This window comes from Apus apus, chromosome 16 (assembly GCF_020740795.1).
Source record: "Apus apus isolate bApuApu2 chromosome 16, bApuApu2.pri.cur, whole genome shotgun sequence".
Taxonomy (NCBI): Eukaryota; Metazoa; Chordata; class Aves; order Apodiformes; family Apodidae; genus Apus; species Apus apus.
The window spans coordinates 9,385,431-9,399,810 of NC_067297.1; the positions used below are offsets into that span (position 1 = coordinate 9,385,431).

Genomic DNA, 14,380 nt, shown 5'->3' on the forward strand with positions numbered 1-14,380 from the left:
CCCACATGGCACTAGAAAGGGTTATAACATACTGGAGTCAATGTCTCAATGGCAGCTACAGTCATCTCAAGGTACTTCACCACCACCTGTGTTCACCACCAACTGTTTGAGGTGGAATAACAAATTTTTAGGTTAGTTCATTTGGATGGGGTAGAAGTGTGGTCTAAAATTACCCAGAAGTGAGTTTTAGCTGGAAAAAGAGTTAAACATTTAATAGGTTATATCTCTTCAGGATACCAAGCATGATAAAGTTCTGAAGAAAAAATAAAATAAAACTCTGCATTGTGAGAGACTTTATAAGTGGGAAAGGAAAAAAGTCCCCTCACATGCTACTTTTTGGCATCACAAGTTGGTTTGCAATTATAGTTATTCAAGCCTCAGAACACTTGCAGTGAAGTCTCCAGCCAGAGCCCCCTGCCAGTGCAAAGAAACAAAGCTGTCGTCACAAATCAGGTAGACAGCTCAGTAATTATCAGAGTATTTCTCACTGCAGGTTAGCTGCAGCTAACTTTGCACTTTATGAATAGGCACCAACCTTCCTGCAGCAGAGGTGACTGTGGAAAGGTCTCTGGGTGTGTAAATTGTGTGGGTTGGAATCTAGGGCACATAGGTCAGATTTTCAAAGATTTGAGGACGCAGGCAGACATTTTTGTAAATAGGTTCCTTCAATCCCTGATTCAATCATAGATAGTTCACTTCAAAGATATTTTAGAGTCTCGGCTAAAGCTTTGGATTCTTGCCATAACTTGTGCTTGGGATTACTAAAATTTTAGCTTAGGTATGGATTTCCGAGTTCTGACTTTTTGCTTTGACTGTACTTTACATCTTCATTCTGTTTCTGTACCTGCTGCAGCCTAAACATGTTATTTTATAGTTTAATTTCATACAACATTTTAATAATGCTTTTAGCAATACATGATCTGACATCCTGGAATTTCTTAAAAATAGCCCGTTCAGACTTTTAAAAATAATGTATGAAATTATGGTTTCTCTCATGTAAAAAGATGGCTTCAGTCTTTGTGGCTCAGCTCTATTACTGAAGATTAATTCAAGTAATCGGAAAATTCTACTACAGTAATTCATCAGTATGAGAGGACCACTGCTGCTTATTTAGAGCCAGTATGACTGTGATCAAATCACTTCCTTGGAAAAATAAACAAAAACCTGTTTTCAAGAAAAATATTTTTTTGATACCCTGTTCACTCTGCTGATCCCTTTAAATTCTTCCTTACCTTTTTCATGAAAAGCTTCACTGGGAATGGAAATATAACTCTGTCCTCGAGATGGAAATCGATAGTGGGACAAATTCAGAGTCTGAGGATGCATTTTGACCAAGGTGTAATCTGTGTGATAAGCCAAACAAAAATATGATAAGATCAATAGTTTCTACAGCCTGCTTGACTATTTAACTAGACTTCCCTAACAGCTATTGCAAGTCTTGAATTTAAAACCCCAGATGTTTGCAGAAAATATAGTAAATTCCCTGAGTATAAAACTGCCTTTCATTTCAAACTCCTTCATGACAGAGGAGATGGAATATGCACTATTAATATACCATGGATCACTTCACCCATGCTCAAACACTGAGCTTACCAGGGCAAGCAAAAAAGATTGATAACACACACACACCACTGACATTTGAAGGCATTATTTTGGACCTCCACTGCTCCAGCTGAGAGACCATGTGTAGGATTAATGGTACTGGGGACTGCTCAGGCCATTTGCCCCTTCACACAGCTCTCAACAAGGCAGAGCACAATTCTAGAAGAGATTAATTACCTTTGCTACCTGTGGCATTCAAAGGTGCAGATGAAATTAGGGTGCTAAGATGCTAAACAGCAGTAAAATAAAATTTTCCAAAAAATAAAAACCTTGCAAAAGTAAGGTTTTGTCAAAGTTGCAGAGGTCTGGATGTTAAATGCTGCATAAGAGCTCTATGCTCTATGGCCTTTAACTGCCTATTAGTATAGAATTACTAGACTTGTTTCCTATAATTCATATTCTAAATCCTCCCTTCCCTCCCTCCCCCCGCCATGTAACCTCAAGGAAGTCTGGACTAACTGCACAGTCATCTTTCTACAACTGAAACATGGTTTTATCTTCAAAAGAGAAAAGTATCTGGTTTTATTTTGTCCCTTATTTTGTCAAAGGAGGGACTGCAAGCACAGAAGCTTTTAGGGCATCCAGACAATCCCAAAAACATTCCTGCTAAATCCTACCTGCCACAGATGACGTGCCCTCGACATTTAAAGGTAACGAGTTTTCATCCAGATTGCGCGTCATATGAGCCATCACACTGTCAATAGTTTGAATTACACTTCCAAATATGTGAGTAGTCTGAGGGTAGAAGAAAGAGAAGGCTCTACAACAAAGGAAGTTGCAGTTCATAGCACAAAACGCCAAGCTGCCATGTTAAATTCCTGTGTGACTCATCATCATGTCCAAAGTCAAACAGGACTGACTCCACCAACTCTTCCACATTTAATGGATAAAATGTTACACAAATTGATGCCACCCAGATCCTGACTTTGTAGAATACTTTTTTCTATAGAATGTCTCCAAATTACACTCTGCTCCCACCAGTGTTTTGCAGTCAATTGTACTCAGGATTCAGCAGAATGAGGTAAAATTTTGGGAAGATTGACAACATGTAAAGACTGGTATCAGATCTTTATTGGAACATAAGCTAAGACACTACAGTCTTGGCTCTCTCTCATCTTTATTAAAATGGTCTCTAATATAAAGCTACTTTTCAAGTTTTTGTATGTTACCTGGAGAACCATCCTCCAGGTTAAAATTTGATCCATAACATGGAGTGAGTGCATGTTTCAATGCTAAATAAATCTATTTTATCTGAAATCTGTTTGCATCAGAGATGATCAAGGATTTTAGGCTAAGAACTTAAATAAATTAGAAACCTTTTTGTCTCAAAAGCATTTCAGGCTTCAGTAAAACCCTAATTTCCATTAGCCTCACCTCCTTTCAGTTTAAAAGCTCTCTGTTCTGAAATCTGTGCTCCCTTAAGATTCTAACAAAAACTCAGGAAATTCCTAGGTTCCTCCCACAAGTATTTCTCTGCAGTTTAAAAGGTAGACTAGAAGAAAAAGAACATTTATGCAAGTTCCTTTTCCCTCTATTAGGTTTGATCTCTCTCAAAGCTTTGATTCACTACACAGGTAAACACTACCACATATTTGATGTTTTTCAATGCACATGAATCTACAAAACAAATAAAAAAAATTAAATATCAAAGTACTGTGCTAAAAAGGAATGATTAAGCACTTTAGTGACAATATTTGTTAATTTATAACAAATAAAAATAAAATTTTGATTCATTCCTCCTGAAATATGTGGAAACAGCTGCAGATAAAGTTATTATTTTAACTCTTAAAAGCACATTATAAAAAGTTCTAACAAGAAGAATAATAGAGGCAACCAGTTTCATTATTATCTATGCAACTGAAATGCAACCAAAGCAACCCACAGATCCAAGCCCAGTTGCCTTACCTCTGGTACATCAATCCAGTTGGGCAATAACAAGAAGTCTTCAATAGCTTTTAAAAATGCCTAAAAGAGAAATAAAAGTATGTTATTTATTGAGTGACCAGATACAGCTCCTGGTAAGCATCCCAGGCAGATTTCTGCTGGGATTTTCTTTGGTTTATTTTAAGATGACAAGCCCATTTTCATTCCAGTCACAGATTAATCTCTACTTGCCAGCACTCTCATCATGTTCTGTATGGTGACATTTTAAATTAATAGTTTATTTCTTGGAAGTAACATCACTGTGAAACTCCCAAAGTGCAATTATACTACAGCTGAGGTGACAACACTGGAGCTAAGACTAAATAGAATTTATTCTCCCATTTTATTAATGGGAGAATATGACATCAATACCTCTTCAAGTTTCAGATGTCTAGATAAATATCTGGGTCTCATCACTTGTAAAACTTATTATCTCCTTAGCTTCTGCAATTAAAGGGTGTTTTTGAGGTCAAGAACTGTCATGGAGGGCACTGTTCAAGTGCTCAGCATGGTAAAGTCCCTGTAACTAGGAGGAGAAAATTACACAGAAAATTACAAAATTCTTATTTCCTGCTTAAATATTTCTGTTACAATCCCTTTAAAACATCAATTGAATATAGAAAATTTCTGCTGAGAAACATGGAAGAAATCTGCAAGACTTTTCTTTTGTGTTTTTTCTAACACAGGTTACACTTGTCAGAAACATTGCATTATGTGTGTCAGAATTCAGAAAGTTTATTGCGTATCACTTAAATCAAATGTTCTTGTGCTGTGAGGCATATGACAATCAGGACAGAGATAACTTTACAGAAAATATCATGCATGCTCAGTGCCTGCCTTTCAGGGAATTAGCTGCAGACAATGCAAAGCCTAAGCATCAATCAGACAAATGACAGAGTCTGTATGTATGATCAGGACTCTTTTGTATTTACTTCCCAAAATAGCTCTGCTAAAGATAATCATGTCCTACATTTCTGTCTGCAAATCATTTTCATGGCACACAAAGCAGCATCAGACAGCATGAACAAGCAACTAAATGGCAGCTGCAATGATGTGGGAAACAGGTATGAAATCTGACAGGGTGATGTTCTATTTTCAATTTAGAACCCACAACAAATTTTTAGCAGAAAAAGGAAACTATATAACCGTTTTTTAGAAGGGTTTTTGCTACATATTAAACAATGAACCATGAAAGCCAAGCTTTACAGCTTGCAAATGCTGAGCTTTTAACACAACTATCCACAGCTGCCCATGTAGTCTTCAGAAGCATTTATTTATATTGTTTGTCTGAGTAAATAATCCTTGTCACTCTGGGACTTAAAGGAACAATCAGTAGTGAGGCCAGAGCTGATTACTGTAATAATAACTTTCTAGCCTGCTGAAATCAGGGAATTAGATGCCTATCATTTTACAGAAGAATAACTATGTTAGCAGAGCATGACCCCTTGTTCTCAGCTTAGACTGCAGAATTTTTTATTTATTTTTTTTCTTCCTTTTCCTTTGTGGATTAGCTTAAACAAAAATAAATTATTACTCCGTTAAGCTTGGGACCTGATCTTTCCATGAACCAGTTTCAGTGGAGATTCGTGATATGTCCGCACAGGAGTCCTGGCTGTGACTGGAATCCAGAGCACAATAAAGCTACTAACTCACAAAAGCCAAGGGCAGCATCATCACAAACAGGGCCTCTCCCACAGCTCTACACCTCCGGCTAAGAGAGCTGGCAGAGCAGAGTCCAGAAAGAGCAATGCATGACTCTGCAACGGGAAGCCAGAGGGGAAGCACAACTTGCAACACTGCTTACTACAGGAGCAAAAAATGTTAGCAAGAGGTTGGGCAGACAGCAGGAATTGGTAACTCCTTAACCCTCTAGAGCTGGTGTGAATCTCAAAGATAGTATGTTACATTTATACTTGAGCAGTTCCCAGGGCCAGACTGACACAGCCACAGCTAGAGTGGCTCCTTGCATCCTAGTTAGTCAGTTTGCTATTAGCAATGAATGCTTCCATTTTGCTGCTACCATTACTCTGATTACAGTGTCTTATGTTCTGTCCTGCACCTAAAAGATGACTGTCAAACACTGCTACATTTTGGATTAGCTAGACCATACAGAGAAATGCTGATTTATTTTTTTTTCCAGAATTATGTGTTCTTCAGTGGATACATTTGTAGCTGAAGAAAATTAACAAATTATTCTCTCCTCCTCTGTTTTCTCCTCAACTAATTTTTTTTATTTATTTGTGTGTGTGTGTGTGTGGTCACAGTTCCAGGTATTTATAATTTATGCATTAAATAATACCCCCAAGAACTAATGAGGTAATTAAACAATTTTCTCTGGCTGAAGCTCACCTTCTGCTACCTGCTAAAATAGCTACTGCTTTTCTCATATGTATTTTCTATAATCAGCAAAACTTTGCAGAGCTGCATTCAATATTCCGTCTTCTGGAGAAAATTCAGGGTCACCTGGTTCCACACACAGGTATAAAAGACACTTACCTCTGTCAGGCTTAGGGCAGTATTTTCTGACAGGGATTTGTTGGGCAAGCTGAAGGATATGTTCTCCAGGTAGCCCAGCATGGCATCGGGGGAGCGGAAGTTCCCTCTTTCCTCGGTCAGATTAGTTATGATGGGACGATAGGCATTTGTAGAGAGCTACAGGAGAGAGACAACTCATCAGAAGTTATTCCATACAGCAGCCATTATTGATTTGTTTAGCCCTAAAGGGAGTTTGAAGCATAGCAAACTGCTGTGGTTACACATAAGAGACTACATGAGCTAAGGGAAAAGGAAAAGACACAGGTAGATGAGATAAAAGGAATATATAGGCACAGCTGGATTTTTTCATTAGCAGTTCAGGTCTTATCTGTCATCATTTCCTAAAAGTCTCTGTGAAAAAGAAGAAAACTAATAGAACTTTGACACAGCAGACAGCAAGAAAGTGAAGATACACTGCAACAGCTAATTGCACGTAGGCTAGTTATAGCTATTTTTATGTATTCTACATATGAAAAATTATTTTTATGTTAACCTTTTTCATTACACATTTACAAAACAGATGAAAACTAATTTTGTTATTGTGGTGGGAATTTTTTTCTAATTTTAAAGGTAACTGGAGGAAAAAAATAGCAAAATATTTGTGAATGCTCTGTGTATTCTAAGTTAAATTAAATACTTCAGAAGTTTCTACATTTTTCCACACTTTTTTTAATATAGAAAATATATGTATTTAACAATTACTTCCCTTTATCTCTCCTATGTTAAGAGTTCTGTAGAATTCCCATCTTCCTACCATGGCTAAAATTTCTCTCTATGTGTATCTGAAAGTGTCTATAATTGGGGAAATAAGCGAGTGTCATTAATGAAAATTGTGAAATGAGGAGGCTCTGTAACTGGACTATATACACACTCTGACATTATAGAAGAGGGTTGAGAGTACTGTCCTACCACAGGTTTTGTAGTAGTTGTCATCACAGACCATGGAAGTGTTGAAGAAATCAAAACTTGCACACCTGGAGAAAATACATACACAAATGAGTGTTAACAAATCTGACATTCCCACTGCAGGCTGAATCAGTTTTAACTGAAATAAACACATTTGCTGTTCTGTGCATTGTATTTATTTGCAGTCCCTTAGCTACACATGCTTCTTTAAAGCATTTAATTTACTGATTAATCAATTTTATTTTGCTGTCTCTGTATAGATGAGCCTTGAAATTTAGTCTGAGTCTTGAACAATTAAATGTTTGTTTACAAGTAGGAAATTTTAAGTGTCACGTCTTAATAAAAAATGACAACTGTACAATTAAAACATTGGCATCCTTTTTCTTCCTATAGCTCTCCCCGAACATTTATGCAAAGTATCTAGGGAAAAATTTTAAAAATATATAATCCTATGTCTTATAAGAAATAAATAAGCATCTGTAAGCACTTCTGACAATTTCTTATAAAACCTTGCTGTATTTCTGTATAGGTGATAGAGACTGGGAACAAGCAGACCCTAGAAAAAATGAGATTCATATCTCAGCTATGATCTCCAAATGCTAATGTTTACATATATCTTGAGTTTAAATTGCCTGAGTGCCAAATCAAATTGCCCCATGAAGGCACGTTCAGAAAGACTTTTCCACATATAGAAATCTGTAAGAAATATTCAAAGCCAATGGAAATACTTTGGCAACCCCAAATAAAAGAACATTGGGAGAAATAGTGGTACATTAAAGTTTTTATGCAAAACTGGCATGCCCCAAAACACATAACAGGAGTCAAAGCATAACCATAATTAGTACTTTAAGCATATTATAGATAATGTCTCATTAGGGGTTTTTAAGTTGGTTTCAAGCAAGAATGATGTTGCTATCAGGCAAACTTTACTAATAAATGTCGCAAACGAGCACTATATCCATTGAAAAATTCCCTATGATCATGTCACAAATTATTTGTCGAGACAAAGAATAAACTCGATTTTTGGATGGTTTCCAGTTGCTCCATTAAAAAAAAAAATATTGATTCCTTTCTGTACAAAGGGATTTATTGGTCATGTGCCAAAGAGAAATAAAATTTTCTTCTAAACCACATCTTACCAAGAATTTATATTTGCCAGGAGTGTGGCATTGAAACACAATCAAACAGTAGCTGCACATATAGGACACATTTTTCTCATGGATCCAAAAGGAACATGCTAGTTCATTCAATTAAAAGACAGACTGACCTATTAAGTTTCTTTTTGAAACCACATTAACCCAGCTGCAACCCTGCTTTAAGTCCTCCAAAGTCAATAAAGAGATACAAAGAATAACTTTTGTTTACTATGTTGATTAGTCTTTTAATATCCATTGTTTCCACTGACAAAGTTCTAACTTCATCCATCAAACTGGAAATTCTATAAAGTCTGTTCCATTACTTTGAAGGAAAAAGGGAAGTAGTCAATACTCCACAAATGCTTCAAATCACGTGAGCACTTTAAAACAATGCTGGCTTGAAATTCTTCAAACTTAGAAATACACTTATATAAAACTGGCATCCCTTTACATTTTAATTCCTAAGCCCCTAGAAAATACACAGCAAGCTTTGCTTTCAATGAAGAGGCTAGAAATTCATTTTTCACAGAAAAATTATTTCTGTTGACCCTGAAATGTTGTAAATTAGGGGTTTCAGAAAAAAAAACAAAACAAAACAAACACCTCATGTCACCTAAATTGCAGTAAACTCTCAAACTCACAGCATGAACATCTCAATATATAGAAGTTTCCTATATAGCCTGCTAAAAATCAGCAGGAATTGCAAGGTAGAATACAGACAAAGTTCTTTACAATTCTTTAAAAATTTAGATTTTAGCAGAATTTGAGGACCTAGCTCTCCTCACATTGTTTCAAAAGCTACAAGCATTAATGCCCAGCAACCAGGTATTTTGAGTCCCAGGAAAACTATTTTTAAAACTAAAGTATAGAGGAAAGAAGTAGAAACTTTTATCCTGACCATGATTTGCATTTATGGAAAGAGCTTTCCATGATGCCTTGATTATTTTTAAGGGTGAAGACTGGAGGATGGAGAGCTATGATCAGTTAATTTTAAAATATCTGCTACTCTTGAGTTTAGCAATATAACATTATTCTTGAGTTACACTAAAAAAAAAAGTGATTTAAGATAGCTTCGAGTTGGATAGTGTTATAATAACCCTAGATTGTTGTGAAAGATACAGTCAAATAAAAAAGCATTTTTTCCAGCAAGACCATCAATAAATTATTTTTTAAAGTATTTTAAAACTATTTCCTGCATCAAATGAATACTCTCCCGAACAGATTTTTTAAGGCTTTCATAGGAAACACTTTTTAAAACAAAAAGATTTTAAAATAAGTCTTGAGCACAAATGCTATTTATGTGGCAAAGCAGATTTATTTATATCAGACAGAGTGTTTTCTTTCTTAGTCACTTTAATTCTACATAAACTAGTTTGTATTTTCTTGGTGATAATATATTTTTTTATATATATTTGATTGCTATAATCAAACCTGGAAGTCCAACACATACATCCTTATTTCCAGGCATGCATCAGAAGTTGTGTTATTCAAGCAGATTCAGTTGTGAAAATGGTTCCCAGGAGCTTAAAAGCACAAGTTACTGGCTTAACTGCTTTAGCTCTCAGTAACCTAGTACGACCAGATGAAAGGAAACTGGTAGCAAAGACAAGTGTTCCAGATGCCCCATAGCTCTGTTCCCAAGATGGATGTATTCTAATTGCTAGGCACAAAAGTACTTAATAGCAACAGCCTTTTTTGTAGAGGAATATTTATAATAAAAATCCATAGAACAACTGACAGGTTTTAAGGGCCAGGCTTCTAAGTGTTTGTTCTAATACTGATGCTTTGCCTTTCATATTAGATTTTAACTGCTGCCTTTTTTAGTTCACTAGCATACATAAGTTAATAAGTCTTTATTGTTTCAGTAACAGGAGAGACAACCATCATTATCCACACCTCAGTGACTTGGCTCTAAGATACAAAAACAGAGAACAAGCTAGAAATCCCAATACTGTTCTGCTTCAAGACTAATTATAGCTCATACTCTCTTGATCCTAGGGGATCTAACAATAGCTGGATAATTCAGGTCTTAGCAATTTTTAATACAATTTTTAAGAAGCTAGAATCCTGGTTGAAAATACTGTACATCCATATATGAGTGTTTTGGTGATATTCATATTCATACATCACTTTTTCCTCCTCTAAAAATTACATTCAAGAGCTGAAAGATATAAAATGAACACAAATTCTATACAGTAAATATTTTTAAGTAGGCATTTTAACAGCAGATGAATTATGACAATTGTGTATATACTCACCAATAGCAGCTGTAAAGTACTGCTTAATTTCACTGGGGGTGAGTGCCCTTTCCCATATAATGAATTCATCAAATGCCCCATTCACATAGCGCTTAGATTGATCCCCCTCTGCCCCAGTCAGTAGATTTGCACTGGGGTCTCCATAATCATAGAAAACTTTCCCATCTGGATCAGTTGTGTTTAGAGTTCCATTGACATAGACTTTCAGTCCTTCTTTTGATTTCCAAGTAAAGAGAATATGAGTCCAATAAGGACCTGCAAAAGATTAAAAGTCACAGCAAAATCCATTATTCAATTCCATTTAGAGTCTCTTCTGCTCAGTAAATTTTTGCTGACTTGTGCAATGCTTTAGAGCTATATAGAAAGTGCTAAGAGTGAATTATGGAATGCTGATGTCATGTATATTAATCTTTATACCCATGGGGAAACCCATACTTTGGCAGAATGCCATTAGCTTTTGTCTGAACTTACTTGGGCTCACTACAGTTTCATAAATTACACTTGCTAAGTATTACTGGCCAAGATCTGAAGTCTGTTCAATACTGTCTCAAAACTCAGTTCAGCAAGAACTGCATAAAGACCGCAAGTACTGGAGAACAAGCCAATAGCCTAATTAAAAGTTGCCAGGCTTTTTTGTTGTACATATGAAGCTGAAAACATAATACTAACTTTCACTTGTATTGAATAATCCACAAATACTTGAAATATTCTTACCATTTAGCAGCTTCTCTCAAAATTTCTAAACTGATTTGTTAAGCTTTATAAAACTCTGACACGAAAAGGTGAGAAAGTCCTATTTTACCATTGTACAGGTAGTCAAACTAAGGCAAGAAAAGATTTGGTGACTGTCATCGACATAACTAGATCAGAGTTTGTTCCAGTCACTAGGTAATACCACTATCCAACAATACACAGTTTAGATAGAAGCAGTGAGATATGGGATATACCAAGATGTTTATTAATACTACGCCACAGCATACAACACTTGACACTCAACAGATAATAAAATGTCCAAAGCACTAAACAGCCAGTTAGATAGTTACCAAATAAAGTCTTAATTTAGGAGACAGTAGAGGACAGCACACGTTCGCTGTTTTAGAACATACTGAGAACTGTCAGGGATTAATCTGCATTCTTTCCTCATGTTTCCATTTAAGCCCTCATTAATCTATCGGTGTCAATAAGAATTCCACTTAAGAAACAACAGGATGTTGGGCCTGAGGACTATTACTAATGGTAAATGTTCTGTAATACAATACCACTTTCTTTCAGTTTGTAATTTCTCTCTCTCTCCACATCAAGATAAATCTTAAGCACAGAACTCTGTAGCCATTTTTATACACCCACTTCGCTTTCCTGAAGTTGTGCTCTTACCACTACAATCCTCTGCAAGAATAAAGTAAAATTTAACAAAGAAATTAGTAAAAAACCATAATTATAAAATTTACCTGGTGGACTAAAGCTTGCTTTCCACTTCATCATTGCATTCCCACGGGTGTAAAATTCCACTGAGCCTTCACCTTCATTTGAACAGATTTTGAAACCACTGGAAATCACTTGTCCACCAGAGGCAGGGAGAAACTTAGCCTGCTGGTCCTGAGTCTTCCAGAAAAAGGAAAATGTTACTCCTGATGAAAGCAAGCAAGAAGAGATTTTAATGACAAAAAAAAAAGTGTGATAAAAAAATTCTTCAATACTGTAGAATACAGAGGGCGGGAATATTTTTTAGCACAGAATCTTCTAGCATAGACAAGGACACCATTTAATATACATATACAGAGGCACATACAAAATTCTGAGGTTCGCACAGACAAAAATCCAAGAATTCTTCCCAAAATGCAAGTGCAATCTTGCAAGTGCTTGCATGATTAACTTCGCCCACAAATAAACCTGTTCAGTCCACAATAAATTTTACTATCATACTCTAAAATTGAAGAGCTCTTCAGATTGCACATTAGTGAAGAAATACGATTTCTGTGCTACACTTCTTTAATAAGCGTTAACACAAAAGACTTGGCAGAAACAAGTGGCAAATCAAAATTCCCTTACACTTCAGAAGTTCATAGTGATTCTGCTGTAGAGGTTCTGCAGTCAAATGCAATTACAAAGAAAATGGCTCAGCTAAACAGGTCCTAAAAATGTTCACCTCAGAATTTATAGTACAAAGTGATAACAATAAAATCTGAGTTCAGAGTAGCTTGAGAAAGTTTATGAAGCACAGAAGTTGAAGAAGTTTTGCCACAAAGAATCATAATAAATTAAGTTCATGAAGATCATAGAGTCCAAAGTGCCTGCTTGAAGTAGGGTCAATTTCAGAGCTAGATCTGGTTGCTTAGAGCTCAGCTGAGATTTTAATGTCACCATGGAGGCAGACTGCACAGCCTTTCTATGCAAACCATCCTGATGCTTGGTCATCCACGTTGCAAAGAAACTTTTTTTCCTTAGATCTAACAAGCATTTCCTGTGCTACCACGTGCCTGCAATGCCTGACACATTTTCATCATGCATCTCCAAGGCTGTTTGGCTCCATCAGCTTCTATAACCATCTATCAAGTAGTTAGCATTCTCTTTTCTTCATGGTATAAGGGAAAGCCTCAGCCTCCCCTCCCATGTCACATTGTCCAGCCCCCTAAGTCATCTGCTGAACTCATTCTAGCTTGTCAGCATCTCTTTTATATCAGGGGACATAAATGGGGCCTAGTACTTCAGATACACTCTCATGAACTCTGAACAGAGGGGAGTAATCACTTTCCTTAACCCGCTGACTATGCTCTTTTGACATATAGTCAAAATATCTGTTGGGTTGATTCTATAGTTAGCAGTTCTGCAGCATGAACTTGGTCAATTTGTTACCAGATGACCCGACACAAATTAATGAAGCCCTCAAACTACTATGCACATTTCTTGTTAAAATATTTTTTTTAATGTTTCACAATTTTATTATTAAATATGCAAAAGCTTCAGACAGCTTACTACACTAATCAGAAATATTCTCCCCCACTACTCTCCAGAACATTTTTTTTATTTCTCATATTCTTTGTCACATTACCTTAGTAGAAAAATTAAAAATTATACTATTATGCTAGTATCCCCCTCTCTAACGGATCTTTCTGTCTATCCTCATGATAGGACCCATCAATTCACATGATCTACACACCATTCCCTAAATGCTTCATACATGGTAAAATAATCACCATGGAAATGCTAATCAATTATCATTGTCCTCCTAGAAGTCAATCAGTGTATGAGCGTTATCAGTCTCAGTTTGCTAGATCTTGATGGATATGTTTAAAGCTATAAATGCTGCAAACTCCCAGCTGAAGTATTTCAAGGCTGTTGCAGGCAAGCTGCAATATCTACATCAGCAAGATGAAGCAGTAAGCCTGAGTTCATCTTTCAGCCTCTTCACCACACCAGTAACAGGTTGAGACACTGATCCAACCCTCTTTCCAGAAAAACATGCATTTCCCTTGAATCCGCACACCATCCTTCACCACTCTGGTGAAAGGTCCACCAAGGCTGATCACATTTATCTATTATTGCTGTTCATGTGATTCCTCTGTCAGTGTCTCTCTCAATCTTTTCCAGCACTTCACTACACTTCTGAAAGGTATGGAAGTGCTGTTTTTCCTCCATTACAGGCTGAGAGATGAAGTTTAAATGATGTAGCCAGAGAGACTAAGTTACACAGCATGTCTACAGTGGAGCCAGTTTCTCACATCTTTGACCACCCATTCTATTAGACCACCCTGTAGTTCCTGATCATTCTGTAGCTCCTGATCATTCTGTAGCTACAAGAAAAACTGTCAATCTAAATCCTCCTTATGTACATTTAAGTTAATGAAATGCTCAAACTACAAATAAAATAAAATAAGGCACACAATAAAGACACAGCATCATGGAATGCTGTGCTGTGCATGGGGTTGCTTTTTCAATTTCCACTTCACATATGTTGACTAAATCCAACTTCTCCTGCTGTGTTCAAAATAATGATTAAGAGAACATTTTATTGCATCTTTC

At 36.3% G+C, this 14,380-nt stretch overlaps 1 protein-coding gene across 2 annotated transcripts in view; it reads right to left on the bottom strand.

Moving 5' to 3' along the window:
- Positions 1–14,380, bottom strand: part of ADGRD1 (adhesion G protein-coupled receptor D1) — a 135,235-nt gene that overhangs the window by 108,797 nt on the left and 12,058 nt on the right. For both annotated transcript variants that reach the window (XM_051634361.1, XM_051634360.1), the window contains 7 exons: positions 11,809–11,988; positions 10,361–10,615; positions 6,970–7,034; positions 6,022–6,177; positions 3,508–3,567; positions 2,220–2,337; positions 1,233–1,343 (listed from right to left, as the gene is read on the bottom strand). In XM_051634361.1, coding sequence (XP_051490321.1) covers positions 1,233–1,343; positions 2,220–2,337; positions 3,508–3,567; positions 6,022–6,177; positions 6,970–7,034; positions 10,361–10,615; positions 11,809–11,988 — 945 coding nt within the window. The remainder of the gene's footprint in view (positions 1–1,232; positions 1,344–2,219; positions 2,338–3,507; positions 3,568–6,021; positions 6,178–6,969; positions 7,035–10,360; positions 10,616–11,808; positions 11,989–14,380) is intronic.